This window comes from Euprymna scolopes, chromosome 6 (genome assembly GCF_053919585.1).
Source record: "Euprymna scolopes isolate OS-2025 chromosome 6, ASM5391958v1, whole genome shotgun sequence".
Classification (NCBI taxonomy): Eukaryota; Metazoa; Mollusca; class Cephalopoda; order Sepiida; family Sepiolidae; genus Euprymna; species Euprymna scolopes.
This window is the reverse complement of record NC_136487.1, coordinates 28227983-28253599: the sequence shown is the minus strand read 5'-3', so window position 1 is coordinate 28253599 and position 25617 is coordinate 28227983. Positions and strand designations below refer to the sequence as shown.

The window sequence follows — 25617 nt, the reverse complement described above, 5'->3', positions numbered from 1 at the left end:
TCTTACATACGTCCACGAGTAAAATCAACGCAATTCAAACATACGTCTACCATTAATTAGGCCCTTTATGCTAAATGATATAAGTTTAAAGTTATCGCGTTTTTATTAGATAAATATATGAATAAAAGAAGAAAATAATGATAAAACAATATTAAAATTATTATTAATAACAATAAACATAATAGTGATAATAATAATAATAATAATAATAATAATAATTATAATAATAAAAACAGAATAAAATTAATATTTATTATCTTTTTAATATAACATATTTAGCCATAAGAGGGGATTAAATAAATTAAATAGGTCCAATAATTATAAATAAAAAAACTACTAATATTTATGTATATAAAAAAAGAATACAATACAAATATATATATATACACACAGACACATATATATACCCAAATATACACACACATACACACACATATATATATATACATATATATATATATATACATATACATGCACATAAGTAAAGGTGTAACTATACTATTAAGTTGGAAGTTTAAGCTATTTAAGTATAGATATAAAGTCATATTAAATCACAAAATAATACATTCAATACCAGATTACTAATAACACAGATACAAGTACACTTACCTATAAATATATTCAGGCAAAAGAAGTAATTAAGTCAACGAAATACTCAAAAATAGCGACGCACAGGTAGATAGTACCCAAATTAAAAATAAGATACATATGTATATACTCACAGAGAACCAACCGACATACTAATAAGCACATATATACATATATATATATATATATATATACATATATATATATATATATATATATATATATATATATATATATATATATATACATATATATATATATACATATATATATATATAATCTTATGTATACACATACATACAAAAAATACACAAATATATGCACACAATCATATACTAATAAACAACAACGCACACACACATATATACACACACATAAATATGTATAATTTACATAAATTATATATATAGAAATACATAAGAATACAAATAATTTGGCAAGGGTACAGATAGATGCATACACACATAGAAACATACAAATGGATTGAATAAACATGGGAGGGTATACCAAATAATATAGAAATATATAGATCTAAGTACACACGGTCATAAAATAAATACATAGACACATACATATACACATAGACACACAGGTATATAAGATAGGAGAAGTAAAGAATGAAATCAGGAGAGGAGAAAGTATATTAATAGAATATTAATAAATTATAGAAATCAGTGACAATTTTTAATTTATTTAAATTTTATATCTAAACTAAATTACTTAAAAGATGGGTTTTATAATGTTTGCAATTAATTGAATTTTCGTGCTTCTTATTTAATAATTTATCTCTTTCTCTAAAAGTAAGTATAAATAATTTCTCATAAAGACATAGGTAGCAAGGCGAGTTTAAAGATGAACAGGTTTTCGCTTTCTTTAAAATTTTCCAATTTACTATTTAAAGTCCTGTGTTTTAAGTTTTTTAACTCCAACTTCTAAAGAGTTCCTACCTAAAATAAAAATCCATTATTCATTGAACTTTTGAATAGTCAAGTCGCTGCCTGATGATATCTGTTGTTTGATTGAAACAAGTGGCTATTTGTAGCAGCGGGATGTGAGCATGTTTATATAACAATAAACAAGTATTATCAGCTCTTTTTATTGAGCACTATCTAACAACCTCGTTGAATTCATTAGTCCATTACTTTTGAATATAAAAAAAACCCCGAGTATATATATATATATATATATATATATATATATATATATAAGAATTGTAGAATGTATATTTAACTCCTCTCATTATTTGGATAAAAGTCTCTATTCCAAATTTCAAGATGTTGTTCATCTTACCATTTCTTTCTTTCAGCATGTTAAAATGTTCAATTTTTGACAGCACCTGTTTCGTAGCACAGAAACAATCATATAATTATTATGTCAATTTTTTTACTATTTTCCACCCTGACTCCTCAGAAGAATAAGAACTAATTAACTTTACAAGAAAATAAAAAGAATATGGGCATGATTACATAAATCCGAAAAAATCGGAAGAGTAGTTGCAATTGTGTTTTTATGATATTTACACCATTTTATATATATATATATATTTAGGAGTATGTAGTTCTGTTTTTAAATAAAAAGCTTCTCATTCTATGTTGAAATAGTACAAAATATTTAAAAATGAAAAAAAAAAAAATCAAATCCTCACATAAGTTAAGCAATGATTAATTTTTTTTTTAAATGATCTCTATTCTGTAGTAGAATGTAGCCAAAATGAACGGTTATATTTAATGCTACCAAGATGCCTTTTTTTATCAACTATATTTGGTGCTACCAGAGCAGTTGTCTTATTTTTGGATACTCAAAGTCTAAAACAAAAACAAATTTCCTCTAAAACAGCCAAACTCTACGAATAAATATTTGAAAATATAAAGAACTTGAAGCATAAAAACCTTCCAAAATTACTGGATTCGACATTATAATATATTATTGCCATGTTTTTGATTGTCCAAATGATGCATAAACGTTTCTTATTTATTCAGACATGTCAATATTGGTCCAAATTATCAAGCTGAGTTGCCTACTTTTAGTGGTAAGTATTCTGTTTGGTATCTTATATTGTACTTACAGACGTATTAATTTTTTACTGTACACACAAGATCTTTTTAGGCAAATCAGGGATTTTCTGGATTAAAAAAAAAGTGTATTTCTGCCGAAATCGCAAGAATATCTTATGGATATGAGTTCTTTGCATTTTAGTTGAAATACACTTTTTTTTCTTCCTCTTTTCAGTTGCGAAATACAACATCAATAGCGGAACTCTAATCTGTCTCTCCATTTAAACTGATGGATTTTCTAGTCTACTGGGGTGTGGTATTTTGTGATGGTTTAAAAGTGGCCTTAGTAGAGCATGCTTTTTTTATAGTCTGACCATTTTTTTTGCTGGTCTTTCCAAATACTTTTTTATTTCATGCCTGCAATATCAACATTTAAAAAAATTTTAATATGTAAATATAGACAAATATTTGTTAAAGTCAGTGCAGGTACTTAATGACATATTTCCTATTTGTAGTTGTACCATAATTTTAGATTGGTGGCATTGGCATTGTACATACGTTTAATCAATCTCAATCGAATTAAATCCTCTTTAATTTTCTGTTCTTCTTGTTTGAGTTTTCAAACTTACAATATTTACTTACATTCCAAAATAATGTAGATAATTTCTGATTGGTTCATTGCTTTCTTGTTTCATTGACATGAATTTTGCTCTTTCTGCCACAATCAACCTTTTCTTGGATGTCATATTTCATATGATTCGGCTTATTTTTTTGAAAGTTACATTTTCCAGGTTTGTATACTTTCATTATAGCAGCTTATCTAGTTATAAGCAAAAATAAATCTGTTATACCATTTCTTTCCCCGTTTCCTTAATGTCTTTTAACCGTTAAGTTCTTACTGACAAAACAAAACTTTCTAACCATGTATCAACAAGACACAATTGAATACTTATCGGTGATGCCTTGTGAAAGATTAATCTTGTTAGTGTCTAGTCCACTTTCCTTCCACTCTTCATAGAATTATATAGGTTCTTTCTTACTCTTTCGCTCATTAGGTATATATATATATATATATATCAGTATGAGATTAGATTTTTATATAATATATATATTATACTTTATTACCAGTATCACAATACTTACCATGCTGAATGGGTTACACAATTAGCTATGTTTTTTCCTATGTTAGAGAATGGATCGAGAGAGAGAGGGAGGTGTGTAAATTATATTGAGACATGTTGACCGGGAGTCAAGATCAGCTGATCGGATTGCGTGTGAGTCACATGATCAGGTTAGCTGAATCGTAGAGATTTGGTTTGGACATAGAAGGCGATGGATGGCTTTAGACATCTCCTCCCCTTCACTGGGGGGGGGGACGCTGATGTGTGTAGAAACGAGACCAAGAGTACCACGCAAGCCAGAGATTCACTTTCCATCTTCTGCGAGACATCTGGAAAGTGAAATAAAAAAAAAACAAATTCATTGTGTTGGAGTGAATGAACCTTCGTCCAAAACAGGTACCGTCTCCCCTCCAAGACACGAGATGTTTCCAGATGGACCAACATCTAAGACGCAGAAGGTATGTTGAAAAATAGATGTACCACACACACACACGCAACGGCATATGAATATATCAATTAATAGACTGGACCACTAGACGATCATGCGATGTTAACTCTGACTAGATATCACACACAATCCCCTTTATTAGAGATAACTACGCAACACCTACTCTAGCATTTTTTGTCTGATTATTTTACAGAGCTAGACATCCTCCTTATTGATGATTCTCTTGTCAGTTAACTAGCTTGCTGCATGCATGGCTAATCTCATACTGATTTCCAGCTTGGTCTGTTCATGGATTCAAAATTATCCAAGTCTAAGACAGTAATGTCATCTTTGATAACGTTGCACCAAATCTGCCAGATCAATGATGACCATCCATGAACATGCCCCTCCCATCACAGTCGTCTCATTATGCACTCAATGTCTAAAATACTAAGTCGAGATAACAGTTGCTTGGAAGCAATTGATCTGATACATCCATGGGTGACATTGCAGATTCTTCTGAGCATCGGTTTATCATTGTATTCAGTGTGGAGCATTTTTTGAGGCGGATCCATTCATCCGTGAGGAGTTGTTTAGTGGTTTTCCACGATTCAATCAAACACATTTAAGACATACCATAAGGAAAATTCAGGCCCTTGCCCCCCCCCCCCCCCCCTAAAAAAAGAAAAAAAAAAAGCCAATAAAAATTTATGAGTATGAATTAATTCCATCTTTAGGCTTTTGGAAGTATAACTATGTAACTCTACTTACGTTGCTGTCGAAGTAAATACTGGAAATAGATACATAAGATAATATATGTATGTATATATAACAATGGTTATTATTAAAAAATAATGAACTAAAATTGAACATGTGTTGCATTTTACTTTAATTGTTTTTTATAGGTTTTCACTGCTAAATTCTGAAAACAGCTACTCAATAATTTTTTTGATTTATGTTATCCAAAATAATTTTTAATATAAATTTTTACCACTTGAGTTTGGTATAATTGAAAATTTGATCTGAAAAATGAGGTCTACCTGTTTACATTTGGAAGAAAACCTAAAGATGGTTATTACATCAAAGGGAGATTATTCATGTAAACAGAAAATACTTTTGTGTGTGATTTTTTTTTTTTGGTACAACATTTACATGAATTTAATTTTTATTAACTTTGATTTCTTTTATCTATGATTCATTTTATTGTATTTATTTGTATTTTTACAGAGAATCGGCGTGCTGTTTTTGCTGTCAAACCAAAAGAGGATCTGGTTTGGCACCCGTCTGTCTTGGATGATTTATATTCTGAAGACCGTAAGTGATTTTTTTTTCTTTTTACAATTTTTCTTTTACACTTTTACAGCAGGTTTGACAAGGTGATAGTTTCATAACACGAAGAAATTAAAACTTAAATTTAATTGATCTGTTAGCTGGCTCTGTTTTGGCTGAATTATTCCAAAATATTACCATTACATTCATAATTGAGCCCTTTGTGTTTATTTCTCATATATATATATATATATATATATATATATATATATATATATATATATATATATATATATATATATATATGAAATGTTGTCAAACAAAAATGGAGATTTCCACATTTGAAAAATAAAAATTGTGGAAAACATAAAAGCATGTAAAATTAAAGGTGATGTTATAATTTAAATGTTAATATTTCGAGTGGTCGTTTGTATTAAAAAAAATGTATTATTTGAATAAAAATGAAACCATTGTGAAAAAAATTGGACATTTTGAACTTTGTTCATTCTTTGTCTTAATTTACAAGTTAATCCATGCAAAGTCTTTCCATCCAATGGCAAAATAAATTGTTCTTTTTTAAAGTGATCATCTCTGCATTCACCTTCTTAAACATTATTGTTAAAAGCAAATAAAGTTTAATTCCCCCAAAATTCTCAGTCTCTCTCTCTCTCTCTCTCTCTCTCTATATATATATATATATATATAGATACACACAAAACCTTTGGCCTTGATGCAGGAGAAATTAAAACTAGCTTCTATGGTTTCAAATGATCTGAAATAACAGCAAGGGAAGACTTGATTCCAAATATTTTTCATATGTTATATCTCCCCTCTTTGGTTTTCATACATAAAGTAAATTTGAAATGAAATTGGAGGGGGGGGTGAGTATCATTCTGTTTAATTTCGTCTTGTATTCAAATTATTAAGTGGGCTACCAGCAATTGAAAAGTAACAAATGTAACGAAAATGCGAAAAATTCAACAATGAAATAATTTTAATAAGTGCTCATCTTCTAATAAAAATCCTAGTAAATCAATCTCCCTTATTTCTTCGGTTGTTGTAAAAATGGAAGGGAAACTTAAATTTCGCTCCGTTGTAATTGTTTTTTAATTGTTAAATTGTGCCTCCTCCAACGAATATAATCCAAAGAATAACGTTGCTTCTACACTTTATTGACAAAATTGTAGACGCCATTTTATTTCACACACCTTCTGTGCAAATCCTGGTTAAACTATGGCTGAAGCATGAAATAAAATTTGAAGTGTAGAACGATTGCCGTTAAAACAAAAAATAAATAAATAAGAAAGCAACTCACTTCCCCGTTAAAAAAAGAAAAAAAACAGTCATTTAAAATAATTTGTTGTTGACCTTTCAAAGTTGCTTTAATTCAAAATAATGTTTTCAATTATTTATTTGTTGGAATAAAAAGAAAAAAAAAAAGAAAAGAAAACTATTTTATACAAATCCAATGTTGCTTTCATTATCAAATTGTTTTATTAAACTTTTAAATGTTTTACGCAAACTTTTCAATTATTCTTTTTCCAATTATATAGTTGCTGTAATTTTCTAAAAAACTTTTCGTAAAATTTATTTGTCCGAGAAAAAAAGAAACTATTTTATAAAAATCTGATGTTGCTTTCATTACGAAAATTTATTAAAAGTTTAATTTTTGTACGCACATTTTTTCAGTAAATGTTTGTCCAATTATTAAACCCTGATGTCATGTGATTGTCTGTTTTCAATAACCGAAATTGTTCCATGTAAAACTTTTCCGTTCTCATTAATGAAAGCGAAACATGTCCAATTAAACTGGTCTCGGAATAGACACTCCAAACTTTGCCCTGTTAAGAAAGGCTTTCGGAATAGATAACCCGTAACCATGTCAGCATACCCGGAAACCTATCAAAGTTGACATGTGGAATGTGAACGATGGTTTTGGCGTAATGTAATAATGTAGCGGCATATCATTCTATGCCTAAATTCCTAAGCTCCTTTCACACTAAGTTAATTAAGTGACTGAAATAGGAATTTGAAGATTAAGGACCAAATGTAATTTCCCTCAGGGAAGAAAGTATTTGTACACATGAGGGAAAGAAAGTGATGAGAATCTTTTTCAGTGCGAGCTTACCAATTCCGTTAATTTTTGAAGTTAAGTAAATGCAATGTAAAAATCCGTGTTGAGATAAATTTTAGTATTCCTTATATAATTCAAAGGTAATTAGTAAAGTCAGCTCATAAGCTAATGAAGTAAATATCACCAAAAAGAAAAACCTTGTTTGACCAAAAAGTAGCGTCAGTAGTGAAATTCATTTTGGTATTAGTTATATTGTAACAATGTTTAGAACCACAATGCAATCTGGAAAAATGGGAACATGAAAAGAAACGAAACGAAAACCTACGAAACGCTAAAAACTGGAACGTCGGTTTTTAGAGATGCGTAAAGAAATGCATTGTTTGCATTTTAAAATGTAGTAATTCTCGATGTGAGTTGGTGAATATGTTAACGCAAACATAAATTGATTTGTTTGTAGTCGAGATTGATTTGTTCGTAATCGAGATTGATTTGTTCATAGTCGAGATTGATTTGTTCGTAGTTGCTGTAAGTGAAAAATTGACATCTTACATTTTGTAATGCATTAACCAAAAAAATATGTAAAACAAAAGTAAACAGAAAAATAAAGCCATGAACGAAACGAAACGGGATGTAAAGGAAATTATATATTATATGTTAATGAGAAAAAGAAGAAAAGGGGAGAAACGTTTTTTTATCCTAATGTAGTAATGTTTCTAAATAAAGTGTAAATAAGCAATGTATAATTATGTGTCCTGTGTTTCCTGTAGTAGGAAGCATTTCAGGTTTTGTATGTAACTACAAAACCCCTAACCGGGTGCGTTTGTATTAGTTCCTTATGAACGACGAAGCAGTGGTGTAAATGGGGAACAGGGAGAGGAGGAATTAAATGGAGAGAAAAGATTTTACAACTTCCATTGATTCTTACAGGTTTTGGCACTGAGCTCTCAACAGAAAAAATATAGGAATGTACGGTTATCGAGCAAGTGTAGAGGTAACAGGCCTATAGCACACCTCAGATAATGTGCTGCAGTTTGTGCATATTACATCTGCATGAAATGTCTTGAGTTTTAATCCTATTAAGGTCAAACTCAGAGGGGAAAAATGAGTTCATTTTATTTATATAGAAAGAAGAAGAGAAGATTACCACATTATAGGTTTTCGAGGGTGCTGAAAATGAAAATAATATTTGAAATTCCAGGAACTCAGTAGTTTCCAAGATATGAAGAAATTATAGTTTTTAAAAGTGAGGGATCACTTTTATATATTAATTTAATGTAAAATGAACACCCACTTTATAGCCACCTTTGTTTTTGGGGTGGGGGCGTCTGTTATCTTTTTTTAGAGATGGTGTTTATTTGGTAATTGTGGCCTAGTAGACCAACACAAAAACTACCTTAAAAAAATCTATTTTCTATAGGTTTTTGGGTGTGCTGAAAACAAATATTGCATTTAAATTTAACGTAAATAAGTATTTTTTTTTTGGTATTAAGCAATACACTTTTTTATGTTATAAGTGGTGGCCATTGTTGTACGTGCAAGCATGCACATATTTTTGTTTAATACCTGGAAGAATACTTATTTGCCAAAAATTTTTAAATTAAAATTAAAACACCCGAAAATTTATGGAAAACAAGTTTTTAAGGTAGATCTTGTGTTGGTCTACGAGGCCACAATAAACACCACTCCAAAAAAAAATAACAGATACCCCAAAAAAGTAGCCATAATGTAGGTACTCATTTTACATTAAGTTGATAGAGAAAAGTGTTCCCCTGCTTATTGAAACATTAATGTGCAACTTTAAGGGCAAATGTCACATAGCCCATTTCACAATTCAGGTCATTAGTTTTCCAACGAGCCTACATTTCTTAAATTCTGATCAATAGTCACCAAGATTTCGAACATAAAATTGCCAAAAAAGTGGTATCTATATATATATATATATATATATATATATATATATATATATATATATATATAGAGAGAGAGAGAGAGAGAGAGAGAGAGAGAGAGATATTTGTAGCCAAATTGAATATTGAAATGCTCATATCTTCGGTTCTATAGGACGAAACTACATGAAAATTTGCAGGCTTTTTGAAGATTATAATAATTATTCTATGGTTAAAATTTATGACAATTGGTAAGAAAGAACTTATATTTTCAAATCAATAAAATATACCCAAATTTGCCTACATTTGTATATATAGTGTCCTGGTAGGCCAGCTTTAGTTTTGCTGCTTTGGGATGAATTTTGCTTAGTTTTTTTTTCTTTCTTGTTTTTCTCCCCTGTGGCCTTGCCAAGCCACTAATATATATAAACAAACATTGTTAAACACAACCAAATTCTCAGCTTCAAAAAAAAAAAAAAAGATATATCTTTTTTTTTTTTAATTTTTTCAATTTTCTACTAAGGTAACAAAAATATAATCATGCCAATTAAGCTACATAGAAGCGTCCGCCTTTAATCCCCGCAGAAAATATTCGGACTAAGTGCACAGCTATTTTTGCTATTATTTTGTTTTTATATATCTACATGGTACTTAGTCTAACTAATTAACCAATCATGTATATCATTATTTCTCTCCCATGGGTTAATATTTTCATTAGCCAATGGTTTTGTTTCTCTTAAATAAAATCCTGGCTGATCCTAACATGACATCTTTTTCTTTTCTTTTGTGTGAGTACCAAACATCTTTTTTGCTAATGTGTCAATAGTTGGCCTTATCTTAGCATATGTGTGATTTGAATAATTTCTTTTGTTATTCATTCTTGTTTTAGATGATTAGGTTCTTAGTTATTCTATTTCATTTATTTAATTGTTATATAAGTTCAAGATAATCGTAAACTAGATTAGTTGCTCAACAAAACATAGTTATCCTAAAGTAAAGTTTATTCAATGTCTGTTGTTGATTTCTATTTCATTCTACAGTTTAGTAAGTTTTTTGGATCTCTAAAATTTAAAATTTCCAGTTTCTCATTCAGACATCTAAATATCTACATGTACTGAGGGAAAGGAGGACGCAGTGGAAGAAGGGTACAAAGTCGTTGTGGCACTCCTTCTGAAGCCAGGCCTGGTTGTCCTTTGTGGGTCAATGCTAAGTCCTGCTGCCACACTCACGGTTTGCCAGCGTCCACCTGATTGCACCAGGAGATCACCACACTCTTCAGTACATCCAGGTCCACTTTTTTTGTGTTGACTTTGTTTTCATCACTCTGGCCACGTCCCTATTATTTGTGGCAATCTAGCAATGTATTTCGAGGATGCTGGTAATGGTCTTATTGTCATAAATTGGATCGGTAGAGAGCATGAGTTGTACAGTGGCGCATCTCTAATCTCACTCGTTAAACATTGTGTCACTTTCAGACATGATAGAAGGCTCCTATCGCTCTTGGGATTTGTACACAACTGGCCAACTGCAACAAAACAACAAAAGAAAAAAACATTTTTCATCAAATGGAAATGGAATCATGCCATCTTTTCTAGGGCGACAATTTTATCGTTCCACCTTGTAATAAAATTATTAATAGTTTTATGAACCAAAAGTTGATATTTTCTTCTACCTTTTTTCTTGTTTCATACTCAAACAAAATTCCTTTTCTAAAACATCAAAACAAAGAATACAAATGTTTCCAACGATTTTAATTCTATTGTGTTTGATGTTTCAGTTAAATCCTACCAACAATTGGCCAGTTGCTCGGCTGTGAAAGGAAATGGATCTAATGTAGAATATGCGATGCATCTACTGTACATGACGAAAGGAGATATTCAAGTAAGTAGAATAATTTTTTTTTAACTATTATAAAAAAAAAATAAAAAAACAAAAGAGAAAAAGTTTTTTTCTAACTATTATAAAAAAATAAATAAAAACCAAAAGAGAATAAGTTTTTTTAACTATTATAAAAAATAAATAAAAAACAAAAGAGAATAATTTTTTTCTAACTATTATAAAAAATAAATAAAAAACAAAAGAGAATAAGTTTTTTTAAACTATTATAAAAATAAATAAAAAACAAAAGAGAATAAGTTTTTTTTAACTATTATAAAAAAGTAAATAAAAACCAAAAGAGAATAATTTTTTTCTAACTATTATAAAAAATAAATAAAAAACAAAAGAGAATAAGTTTTTTTTAACTATTATAAAAAAATAAATAAAAAACAAAAGAGAATAAGTTTTTTTTTAACTATTATAAAAAATAAATAATAAACAAAAGAGAATAATTTTTTTTAACTATTATAAAAAATAAATAAAAAACAAAAGAGAATAAGTTTTTTTTAACTATTATAAAAAAATAAATAAAAACAAAAGAGAATAAGTTTTTTTTAACTATTATAAAAAAATAAATAAAAAACAAAAGAGAATAAGTTTTTTTAACTATTATAAAAAAATAAATAAAAAACAAAAGAGAATAATTTTTTTCTAACTATTATAAAAAATAAATAATAAACAAAAGAGAATAATTTTTTTAACTATTATAAAAAATAAATAAAAAACAAAAGAGAATATTTTTTTTCTAACTATTATAAAAAATAAATAAAAAACAAAAGAGAGTCATTTTTTTTAACTATTATAAAAAAATAAATAAAAAACAAAAGAGAATAATTTTTTTTAACTATTATATAAAAATAAATAAAAAACAAAAGAGAATAATTTTTTTAACTATTATAAAAAATAAATAAAAAACAAATAAAAAACAAAAGAGAATAATTTTATTTTAACTATTATAAAAAATAAATAAAAAACAAAAGAGAATAATTTTTTTTAACTATTATAATAAATAAATAAAAACAAATAAAAAACAAAAGAGAATAATTTTTTTTAACTATTATAAAAAATAAATAAAAAACAAATAAAAAACAAAAGAGAATAAGTTTTTTTTCTAACTATTATAAAAAAAAGTACTAGTTCACTTATTGATCTGTGCTGAAATAATGTTATTTAAAAAGCCATTCTTAACATGGGGGGAGGGTGTTTTGTACCTATTCTGTACTTTAACCTTACAATTGAATAAAAAAACATATCATAAAACTTTAATTAAATTTAGAAATACGATTTAAAAAATAGCGTGGATCAGTAAGTGCATTAGCACCATAAAAAATAAATAAAAAAAGCAAAAGAGAATAATTTTTTTTTAACTATTATAAAAATAAATAAAAATAAAACAAAAGAGAATAATTTTTTTTTAACTATTATAAAAATAAATAAAAATAAAACAAAATGAATAATTTTTTTTAACTATTATAAAAATTAATAAAAATAAAACAAGGGAATATTTTTTTTAACTATTATAAAAATAAATAAAAATAAAACAAAAGAGAATAATTTTTTTAACTATTATAAAAATAAATAAAAATAAAACAAAATGAATAATTTTTTTAACTATTATAAAAAATTAATAAAAATAAAACAAGAGAATAATTTTTTTAACTATTATAAAAATAAATAAAAATAAAACAAAAGAGAATAATTTTTTTAACTATTATAAAAATAAATAAAAATAAAACAAAATGAATAATTTTTTTTAACTATTATAAAAAATTAATAAAAATAAAACAAGAGAATAATTTTTTTAACTATTATAAAAATAAATAAAAATAAAACAAAAGAGAATAATTTTTTTTAACTATTATAAAAAATTAATAAAAATAAAACAAGAGAATAATTTTTTTAACTATTATAAAAATAAATAAAAATAAAACAAAAGTGAATATTTTTTTTAACTATTATAAAAATAAATAAAAATAAAACAAAAGAGAATAATTTTTTTTAACTATTATAAAAATTAATAAAAATAAAACAAGAGAATAATTTTTTTAACTATTATAAAAATAAATAAAAATAAAACAAAAGAGAATAATTTTTTTAACTATTATAAAAATAAATAAAAATAAAACAAAATGAATAATTTTTTTTAACTATTATAAAAAATTAATAAAAATAAAACAAGAGAATAATTTTTTTAACTATTATAAAAATAAATAAAAATAAAACAAAAGAGAATAATTTTTTTAACTATTATAAAAATAAATAAAAATAAAACAAAATGAATAATTTTTTTTAACTATTATAAAAAATTAATAAAAATAAAACAAGAGAATAATTTTTTTAACTATTATAAAAATAAATAAAAATAAAACAAAAGAATAATTTTTTTTTAACTATTATAAAAAAATTAATAAAAATAAAACAAGAGAATAATTTTTTTAACTATTATAAAAATAAATAAAAATAAAACAAAAGTGAATATTTTTTTTTTACTATTATAAAAATAAATAAAAATAAAACAAAAGAGAATAATTTTTTTAAACTATTATAAAAATAAATAAAAATAAAACAAAAGTGAATATTTTTTTTTAACTATTATAAAAATAAATAAAAATAAAACAAAAGAGAATAATTTTTTTTAACTATTATAAAAATAAATAAAAATAAAACGAAAGAGAATAATTTTTTTAACTATTATAAAAATAAATAAAAATAAAACAAAAGTGAATAATTTTTTTTAACTATTATAAAAATAAATAAAAATAAAACAAAAGAGAATAATTTTTTTAAACTATTATAAAAATAAATAAAAATAAAACAAAAGTGAATAATTTTTTTTAACTATTATAAAAATAAATAAAAATAAAACAAAAGAGAATAATTTTTTTAAACTATTATAAAAATAAATACTTTCAACCCTTCAATTCCAGGATGCCCTGCTCATGTTGATGGGGGACGTTCCAAAGTTACCAAAATGTCATCCTTTGTTGTCTTTTATTTACCAAGGTAAGTGAAACTTTTATTCTTCATCCCAAGCAAGGTATATTGTCATTGAGATGTAATTGGCTAGCCAAATTAGGGGCCAGATCTAAATGAGGCATCCTCAGTGGGGGAGGGTGCAGCAAGATGTTTGCTTATGTTACATTTAAATTCCTGCAGGGTTGTACAGTTGGGGAAACAGGGAGCAGGGAGGGAATTCCAAAGCCAAGTGGTTCAAAAGAAAAAAAAAAAGGTATTAAAGTTGAACTTTTTTTGGCATCTGAGGACCTCTACAGTGGAAGGGGTGGAATTTTGCTGCTAATCAATTGAGCAATATGTATTTACATTAATCGGGGTACGATTTCACTGGAGCACATTCTATAGAAGAATTCATAAATAAAGCATAGGGATGAAATGCTGTGGCAATGGTAGACAATGAGAAATTTATAGGTTAGAGACTCTTTTTTTATTCAAGAGGGAGTGACTAATCACTGGTGCACCAGCCTAGATGTAAGAACAAAACATCATGTATTATTAAATGGTGACTTTATCGAAATAAAGTGTGGGAACCCTATGACTTTATCAATAAAACTTTGGTTAATTCAAGAATTTATTAATAAACCTTTCGTTAATTCAAGAATTTATCAATAAAGCTTTACTTAGTTCAAGAATTTTTCAATAAAACTTTTGGTTAATTCAAGAATTTATCAATAAAGCTTTGGTTATTTTAAAGGATTCATTTTATGTTAAAATTATTTAGTTTATTTTATGCAGAAATTATTTAGTTTATTTATATGAAGAAATTATTTAATTTATTATATGCAGAAATTTTTTTTATTTATTTTATCCAGAAAATAAATTAGATTAAAAATTAAGTTAAAAATAGTCTAAATAGATTATTTTATGTGGAAAATATTCAATTTATTTTATGCAGAAATTGTTTAATTTATTTTTGCAGAAATTATTTTAATTTTTTCATGCAAAATTTTTTAATCTGTTTTATGCAGAAATTAGTTTATTTTTATGCAAAAATTATTTAATTTATTTCATGCAAAAATTATTTAATTTATTTATATGAAGAAATTATTTAATTTATTATATGCAGAAATTTTTTGTTTTATTTTATGCAAAAAAATAAATTAAATTAAAAATAATCTAAATAGATTATTTTATGCAGAAATTATTTAATTTATTTTATGCAGAATGTGTTTAAGTTATTCATGCAGAAATGATTTAATTTATTTTATGCAGAAATTATTCAGTTTATTTTTTTGCAGAAATTATTTAATTTATTATATGCAGAAATTATTTAATTTTTTTTATGCAGAAGTTATTTAATTTATTTTATGCAAATATTATTTAATTTATTTTATGATGAAATTATTTAGTTTATTTCATGCAAAAATTATTTGATTTATTTTATGCAGAAATTATTTAATTTATTTTATGATGAAATTATTTAGTTTATTTTATGCAAAAATGATTTAGTTTTTATGTAGAAATTATTTAATTTATTTTTATGCAGAAATTATTTCGTTTTTGACAAAGAAAGTCAACAAAAAACTGTTATAAATTAAAAAAATTTTTACAAGAAAGATTAATTAAACATTTTTTAATTATTTTTCAGTAATAATTCAGCTTTTGAATGAAACAAAACTAAACCGTTTTATTTACCCTAACTCTAAACTCACTGTAACCTACTTTTGTTAATAGTTATTGGTTAATTACTTGTTTGCTTTTTAATTTATCTTTTTTTTTTGTTGAAAATTCTTAACCATCACTAATTTATGATTTAATCAATTTACTTGTCTACCTTTTTCACCGACTCATTACGTGGACAGTCAGAAAAAGCTAAACAAAAGTCGGTTTTGTATGATTCAAAAGCTGTACCAAATCAAAAACATGTTGATCTTACTGATGCAATATCATTCTATTGCAAAAAATTTTTTTTTTTTACAGAAAATGATTACTGGACAACGGAAGAAATTGAAGCTTACAATGCTGCTCTGATGAAGTGCGATAAAGACTTCTTTAACATTGCCAAAGAGGTAACATCAGAAGAAATTTATTTCTTATTAACCAATCATAAAAAATATACAATGTTCTCATCATAGTTATTCTTTATATGTAATATTAGACCTGTACACCAACATCTGCCATCGTAATTGGTGAGCACTAAACTTCCTCATCAATAAATGACTGCAAACCTTTTTTGAATTAATCAGGGAATATTTATTAGTGGGAGACGTTATACTAGTTGGATCAAATCAAAAAGAAATAAATAGGGTCATTAAAGTAATGGCGGTTGGAAGCAAGGAGAAAGGAGATTGAACCTGTATTACACATATGTCACACCAGTAGTGGCAGTACATAAACGAGTAAAATATGCTAAATCAATTTGTACATTGGTGAATCTGGAGTGAAATAGACAATATACTTTGGAAGGAGAAGGATTATTCTTCTCTAAGAATATTTTGTGCTTGTCCAGTATTGACCCTCATATTAAAAATACAAAAACATCTGTACTTGTACAGTTTAATCAAGACATTAAAAAATGAAAATATTGAAAAAATAGTTATATTGTACATATCTGTTATGGAATGAAGTTCTCCGAAAAAAAATTTCTTTATTTGATCAAGTATTTTTTTTTTTTTTTTTTTTTTTTTTGCAGCAGAAAAACCATTTTTTATGACAGTGAGCTGAAGGTAGCCATGTTTTAATTTTTTGATTATGAGGAAGGAAGGGGTGGAGCCACGGGGAGATAACTTCATCTAAAGCCGTCCCTATGTTAAATAATAGCTCCTCTTCCTTCCTCATGGTCTAAAATTGAAACATGGCTACCTTTTGCTAGATGTCATTAATTGTTTTTCTGCTGAAAAGAAAATGCTTTATTAAATTAAGTGATGTTGCATCCCTCTGCCTGTTCTGCAAGTATTTTAATGGTGAATGCTCTGACGAACTACAAGCACTTGTACTCTATCGACGTAAATACCTTCGACAAACCCAACAAGCAGCTAAATCCCACTCTTACACCATAGAGATCCCTATGTGTAAGAAAACCGTCTACTCCACTAGTTTCTTTCCCAGAACTGCTAGACTTTGGAACTCCCTTCCGGAATCCTGCTTTCCCATCTGTACTGACATGCAGAAGTTCAAGTGTAATGTGAACAGACATCTTGCTGCTCATCTCCTTTCATAATGTCCTTGCAACATATGTTCCAGATAGTAGCCCCTACTTTAAAGTGACACTGTGCCTTGTTTGGGGTGAAATTTGAATTTAAAAAAAAAAAAAAAAAAAAAAAAAAAAGGAGTCAGGGACAGGCACTGGAAACCTCAGCCATGAGCAGGTTTGAAGGAAACCCTTAAACGAAAAGTGCTGAAAAAGGGAGATAAATGCTAAGTAATCTATTCTATACTAGATAAGCACACATCCATCCGCATTGTTATTTTTTTTTTTTTTGTTCTTACCCTTCTGAAAAATAATCAATTTTGCATTTTCAGGTTAAGTCTAAGACGGTCAAGCAGTGCATACAGTTCTATTATCTGTGGAAGAAGGTCTGCCCCGAGGAGTACAAGAGGTTAAGAAACATTCGTAGGAAAAAAGAAAATGAAGCCATGTATCGTCTTCGGAACCAGCAGCGAGAGGAGCCTCCCCCGCCACCACCACCTCCACCACCACCACCTTCACGTGTCAACCCTGACTTCCAAAATGACTTGACAGAACACGTAAGTTAAAGCCCAGAAGTTCATTTTTAATTCTGTGAACATTAGAGACTTACGTTACACGTGACTGCTTTAAAGTTCTTTTTATGTGAATAATTGTACATTTAAAAATGTGAATGAAACTTCATGAGGTTAGTGTTTGGCACCCTGACATCAACAGGGCAGCTATCAGGACCCACAAAAAAAGCTAAAGTTCTTTTCAAGTTTTATTGAAACATTGAGAGAAACATAATTTTGACTGAAGAAAGCAATCTCTTCCAACTGGCAGTAGACATGGACAGCAGAAACAATTTTGCATATTAAATGCGAACGCAGATACACTGCAAAATAACTTTTCCTTGGATTCTAATCACAACAGCATCAAAACCAAAAATCAAGTAATGTGCAACAGTGAATTCCTTTTATTAACCTTAAAAATGACGCATTAAAATAACAGGATTTGCTGTCAAAGAGTTGTTATCAAACATAAAGAAATGTTGTACTGTATGAACCCCCGCCCCAAAATAAAACTATGCCAATACGAAATTAATTTGTAAAGGACAGAGACCTTGTTGGGTTTCCTATCCCTCAAGAGACTCTCATGATGGCAATGGCTATTTAAATGAAGATGACCCTGACCAAATAATATAGTCATATTTCACCCTTGTGCGTATTCTTCAATCTCAGCCTGTAACAAACGTCTCTGATCTAAACGAATATGAAATATCCTTGTCTATGTGGGTGTAGTCACCAACTGTAGCATAGCTTGAATCAATTCGATCCCCATGGTTGCAACAAATATCTCCTGTCTGAAGTTCTGCTCTGTTGACACGTCACAAAGGGGAAATGTGTATATTTCATCTCCTCTTTTTTCTTTTTTCCTTCTAATAGGTGTAATAATAAAATTAATTTAAAAACAAAAAATAACACTGTTATTTTTTTCTAGGATTTATTTTATTTTACCATACAATTTACAGCAATCTATTGGGTTGGCTAAATATTTGATGGTTTTTCTAAATGTCATCTTTCTAGTCTATTAAAGATTGTTTTATATTCTTCAAATCCTGTATTTGGTGTCGTGAGTATGTTGGCGTCAGTGTGCAATAAGCCTCCAAACAGAAGAGTTCTTATATTTTTGCTTGTATTCCAGGGCTTGAAATGGAAAATTAAGTCAGAAATTTCTGAAATTTAATGCTTTTTTTACTATTGAAAAGGAAAAGGCTATAGAAACCGACCAGGTGTATGGGGAAAATCTTGTTAGATTACAGGTGCAACAGAAATGGTTTGCTTGATTTCACAAAGGAATTTTATTTTTGAAGAGATGCTCCTTGCTTTGGTTCGACAATGAGGATCAACAGTGATCAAATCAAAGTCATAGTTAAACAGGAATGCTGTTCGACAACCAGACAAATTACAGACATTTTCAAGATTTCCAAATCGAGCATGAAAACGCAATATATCTAGATAGGCTATGATCACTTTGATATCGTACATTTAAAAGAAAGAATTGATCTCACTTCTCTGCCACATAATTCTCCTCATGATGTAATATATTGTGTTGGGACATAATCGTAATTCTTGTTTGTTAATTTTTAATGGAGTTTTCCACCATTCTAATCATTTGCTTATTCTCATGTGGAAAATTACTCAACATTATTTTTACACTCACGTCTATTATTTTATTACACTTTCTCATAGATAAATCATTTAAAGTTGGTATTTTTTTTTATCAGTAAACATTTGTTTTACTTTTATTTACACAGGCGAAACTTGAAGGAAGTTCTGAAGTTCAAATACCAGTCGAAACCTGTAAATGTGAATTTCCTGATTGTGGTTTCGTAAGTAGATCTTCATGTTTGATCACATCATTTTATTCTTTTAAAAATCTCATTTATAAAACTCACTGTCTGTCTGTCTCCATATTTTCAAACTCTATCTTCTCCGACACTAAAAGTCACAGAGCAGCGCTAGCCAAATGATTGTATTTTTGATGGACTGTTCTTTTATGCGTCTTTAGCTGGTAAAAATAGTTTTTAAGAGGTCAAAAAGGGGTCAAAATTGAAAAAATTACGATACATTTTGTACATTTATCTTTATTTTTAATCAATTTATATGCGTATCATGTTTGTACATTTTGTACATTTATCTTTATTTTTAATCAATTTATATGCGTATCATGTTTGTACATTTTGTACATTTATCTTTATTTTTAATCAATTTATATGCGTATCATGTTTGTACATTTTGTACATTTATCTTTATTTTTAATCAATTTATATGCGTATCATGTTTGTACATTTTGTACATTTATCTTTATTTTTAATCAATTTATATGCGTATCATGTTTGTACAGTGGTAAAGTCACTAGTTTTAAAATGTTGCAATTTTACTTTTGGTTTCGATTCTAGCTGATGGCACCCAAATAATTTTTTTTTTACTTTTGAAATCACGACTCTATAATAATATATACAAAATCTGGACAAATTAAAATATATTTAATACTACTGGGCAAAGTCTCTCATTAAATGGAAGCAACTGTAAAATCAAGTATTTTGTATTATATTTGTACCCTGGTTAGCCCCCTCCCTCCTTCCCACAGTTTCCCCGGGGAGAGGGCATGTTACAAAAGATGAAATAGGAGTGACTGACTTGTTCTGTTGAAGAGAATTCTGCTGGTATTTCTGGAAGCATCTTTCGATCGAAAAATTGGCTTACAATTGAAAACTAAAAGAACATAAAAAGAATTTTTTATTTTTATGTTAACAAGTTTTATCACACTCTGCTATTTCCTGATTATGGTTCTTGTACTTTATCCACTTCAGTTGTAAGTTACAATCTTCTGGAGGTTAAAAATTCAAATCCTTAATCTGAACGACACTCAAAATACAATTGTGAATTATTTAGGACTTCTACCCGTTCAAGGCTGATGGAATGAGAGCATGTTACCCTCGTAGATTAAATAAAAGGTTCCATTTGAAATTTCCTGCAGATTCCCAAGTTTGATACAAAGATTCATGAATACCACAAGATACATGTGAAGAAAACCGGAGGTTACAATGACCAAAACATTGACATATGACCAGATGAGAACAGTAATCTACTGAATCCAAATAATACAAATATTCAATTCTTATGTAAAAAATTTAAAAGTGTAATTTATGAAATAATTTAGTAAAGTGAAAATTATTTTTAAGATATTCTGTTATCTGCTTTTCATTGTTAATTTTTCATTCCCTTGTTTTTTTTTTTTTTGGTTGAAATGTTTGCATGGAACTACACTGCAAGTCTTTTCCTTGTTGTTTCTTTTTGTATAATTTTAGATTTGTTTTCTCTTTCAGATATTTAGCTCAAGACAAGGCCTGACTATGCATGCTCGCATCCATAATAAACCAGGGAACCACACAACCAGTACAACTGCTGCAGCTACGACTACAGCCACGATCACCACTACTGCTGCTGCCACGAGTAATATTAGTCACATCACAGGAGTACCAAGCACGCATCCTACTGGGAACATAGCCGGGAAGACATCCCATGTTGCAGCAGTTGCTCCACCCACGGACTTCCCCTGTAGGCTATGTGGAAAGTCAGTATATTTAATCTAAAAAAATTTTCATGTAAATTTATTTGGTGCTTGTAGACAACACATTCACTTTAAAAAAAAATTGTTCTGAATAATATTCTTGAGTTGTAAGCCATGTTTAGTTTAGAAGAGTTTCCGATGGGTAATTATTCTATACAAGTTCTGGAGATAATTAATTCTCAGTGGATAGCTCTTCTGTACAGGTCCTGGACTTTATAATTTTGCAGCCAAAAAGCAAAAGATTCTTCTTGTGTTGACACGAAAAAAATATGTGCTGGGATGCTAAAAGGTTTAATTTTTACGGACCAATTCTGGTTTCTGATTGGTTTGATAGCAGAATGTGAATTAATTTGATTTGTCAGTTCCTATCGGTAGGGTTTATAAATAGAATCTCCCAACTTTGAGTGAGCACACCCCCATTGTGAATCAAAAATATTGCAACAAATATCGATTTCATTTAATTTATATTCGGGTGGAGGTGGGGTCAGTTTTTGGTAAAATTTACATGTTGCGGCCTAGAAACAAAATGGTTGTCTGAGTTTGAATTTGATGTAAAAATGGAAACTGAGTGAAACTGAAATGAAATACGAAACCTTGAATTTATTTATTTTATTTTATGATTTATTTAAATACAAAGACTTAAATTTTTAATAATAATTACATAAGATTTTATTCTTTTAATAAAATAAAAAAATGAGGCACAGCATTCAGTTATTCTTTTTAAATATACAAGGTATTCCACAAGTTGTGAACATATTTGGACATGAAATATTACCAAAACTATTAATAGTATAAAAACCATGCCGATATATATATATATATATAATCATAAATATTAAAGTTCAACTTGATAAATTTAGCTTTAAAATTATGTCACTTTCATTGAACATATATAGTTCAGTAGATGTAAGGTTTTAAAATTTGTACAAGACTTTTGGAACCCTGTATTTTTCTATGTGATGTACAGGTTTGTGTATTTATTTAAGTCTTTAATTGATGTATAAAAATATTTCAGAAGAGATATATTAGAAAATATACTGATGCTAATGTATAATCTATAAGATTTCTTCAGCATCTGACACCATTCTTAGCCCTGTCGGTGGGGCATTAGAATACGCCGACTGCCCCCCTGCAGAGGGTAAAAGTACCTCAAGGGGGGGATCCTGGATATGACCTTAAACTATATCCAGTGGTGAGGCCCCAGCTTGTGGGCTTTGGGGAGTGTGGAGCCACCCTTTAATTACCATTGCTCCCAGGTCCACTCTGACTCGGAGGGGTAGTACCTGTTAGGGTCCCAATTATGGGTTAAATAGAAACCGACGTGAAAACAACAAATATATTCTATTAAATAATTTTTCTTCAAAATCTTTGGATTCGGCATTAAATAACCCGAAAAGGGTTGATATGCTGTAAAACAAAAACAACCAACCAACCGACACCATTCCTGACCTGTCTGATGGAACTGTTACCACCAGCACATCGTTTGATAAAATGATGTTTGTTAATCGACACTATGCAGGTACAACTTCCTTGAGCACAGTGCCCTATACTTTGCCGACATTGATAGGTGCACCCTTATTCTGTTCATAGTAGATATCATTTTTGCAAAACTGAACAAACTTGACACTGGAAAAAGTATGGAGCCAGATAATATTTCCAGTATTCTGTTCAATCGATGTGCTCACTCATTATCGAAACCCCTGGCTTATTTGTTTAATTTGTCACTTGTATCTGGTTGCATGCCTCTTCTATGGAAGATTTCCACTGTAGGTTCAGTCTACATGTGCAAAAGTAATAGATCAAAAGTTATCTAGTTATTGTCCAATTTCTATAACCTCTTGTCTTGGCAAGCTGATGGATCACATTGTGAACGACTGCCTTACTTCACATCTCATAGATGATAAGCTCATCCACCCGTCTCAATTCAGTTTTCTAAAATTGTATTTTGGCACGGGACAAACTGTCACTTGGCCTCAGAATGTGAGACTAAGAAGTGTACAATTTCAGCACTTTTGGATCTTACCAACTCATTTTGAAATGTTCCTCACTCAACCCTGCAGTGGAAACTACCCTCATTAGGCGTCCAAAGCAGGCTCTTTTCTTGGATCTTTAACTATCTGTCTGATCGGCTGTAGGGAGCTTTGGTCACTGGCCTTTTATCGGATGAGCTTTCTGTCTCAGCCAGGGTGCCGCAGGGAAATGTTATGGCCCCAACATTATTTTTGCTGTTCATCAATTTTTGCTGACGTTGATGGACAGTGTAACATCTCATTTTAAATACAACAACTTAACTGTGTTCTCAAGCTCTTATGCCGATTACATACAAATTTCTGTGTCACACCCAGACTCTTACATAACGTTGGTATACTTGCAGTTACTGCTTGTTTTTGCATTTGTGTGGGTAAGGGACTGGGGTATACTGTTTTTGCATTTGTGTGGGTAAGGGACTGGGGTATACTGTTCAATTCTGCAAAAACAGTTGCACTATTATCCTCTAGATGCTTTTCTTCTGTTTCTATTCCTGGGATTTGGTTTCAAGACATATTGTGCTATTCTCAAAATGTCAGAAGTATCTGGGAGTAATAATATCCAGCAATCTTAGGTTTGACGACCACTTGTCTTATGTATCCAACAGTTAATAGAGAACTTTATGTGTTGCATATCCTTAGCTACCAAATTTCTCATAAATGGCATTTACTAAGGCAATGATTCGTCCCCACTTGGAATACAGGTCCCTAGTGTTTGTCGGAGTTGGCAAGGTATTCTCTGATTCTCTTGAGTGTCTACAGCATAATGACATCAAATATGTACTACATATTTTACCTGGCATGACCCTGTTTCTTTCTGTAGTATATGTTTGGTTTGAGTTAGGTCTGCTGTCTACTTGCAGGAATGTGACAGTTGCATCTGTTGATTATTCTATGGTTCTTTGCCCTGTGCTGTGATTGAACAGACCAAAACTACAACAATATACATTTGCATTAGACTCACTGCATAGTCACATTAATGTTTGCTCAAAAATGTACCGTCAATCTCCTTTTAGATTGTGTTTTGCAGTCCTGAATGTACTGCCTCAGAACTATGTGAATGAACACATATCACTGTCATATTTTCAGAATTCTATATTATCTAACTATTGTGATGTTCCTAAGTTTTATACATTCCCTGATTAACTAGGTAGCCTCTTTTTTATGACCTAATAAAGAAATAAAAACTATTACGAATTTGAAAGTCGTACCAATTTGAAAGATGAATCTGAAACCTATGTAATCGAAAAATGGTTTGAAATCCAACATCTGCATTTTTTTTTCATATACATTTATTATATTGAATTTTTTTTTATTACAATTGGAGAGTGGAAAATGTTGTCTCCTTAAATCTTTCTTAAAAATAATTCTAATTAATAATTAATGTGCACAAAGAGAGCAAAAGCAGATGGTAGATTACAGACAAATATTTGATTGTGTTGGCTTTAGAATCCCAAATTCATATTTAATACATTATTACCATACATTTTAATATAGTTTTTTTTTTTGATATTCTTATACTTCAATTAAAGACTTAAATTTGGAATAATAATTAAGCAAAACTTTTTTTTAATGAAATGAATATTTTCTTTTGAATATAATATCTTAAAAAAATATTTGCACATAATTGTGACTTTACTTCTTCTAATTTTGATCACTCCTAAACTAATTAACTGATCATTATGAATTTTGGAACACAGCTGTTAAGGCATAAAAGTGTCAAATTTGAGTTTTATTTTACTTAACTTCGTTTCATGCAAAGAGAGTAAAAAAAAGGGGATGGAATCACTTTGAAAAAATTCATATACATATGATTTCTGTGAAAGAGTGTTTAGAAAGTATAATATGGGCAATATTTACAATTTAAAAATTAAAATATTTCAGATTCACATTAAATGTAATGCATAGCTGTAAGACAACAATTAAGCAAGATTCTCTAAATTTTAATTTCTTAAGACTCTTTTAGCTTAAGCCTTAAATTTTAGATTTTTTTTTTTTTTTTACACAGTGGTCACGACTTATCAAGGCCCGGAAGCCACTCAGGGATAAGGGTTATTGCAAGTACATTACGTTAGTGTGGAGATTTGATGAA

At 28.7% G+C, this 25617-nt stretch overlaps 1 protein-coding gene across 3 annotated transcripts in view; it reads left to right on the top strand.

The window, feature by feature from the left end:
- LOC145277588 (uncharacterized) overlaps positions 1–25617 on the top strand; it is a 176595-nt gene that overhangs the window by 150049 nt on the left and 929 nt on the right. For all 3 annotated transcript variants that reach the window (XM_080129102.1, XM_080129101.1, XM_080129099.1), the window contains 8 exons: positions 2568–2617; positions 5358–5444; positions 11137–11240; positions 14165–14240; positions 16173–16261; positions 17715–17939; positions 19679–19753; positions 21254–21501. In XM_080129102.1, coding sequence (XP_079985228.1) covers positions 2568–2617; positions 5358–5444; positions 11137–11240; positions 14165–14240; positions 16173–16261; positions 17715–17939; positions 19679–19753; positions 21254–21501 — 954 coding nt within the window. The remainder of the gene's footprint in view (positions 1–2567; positions 2618–5357; positions 5445–11136; positions 11241–14164; positions 14241–16172; positions 16262–17714; positions 17940–19678; positions 19754–21253; positions 21502–25617) is intronic.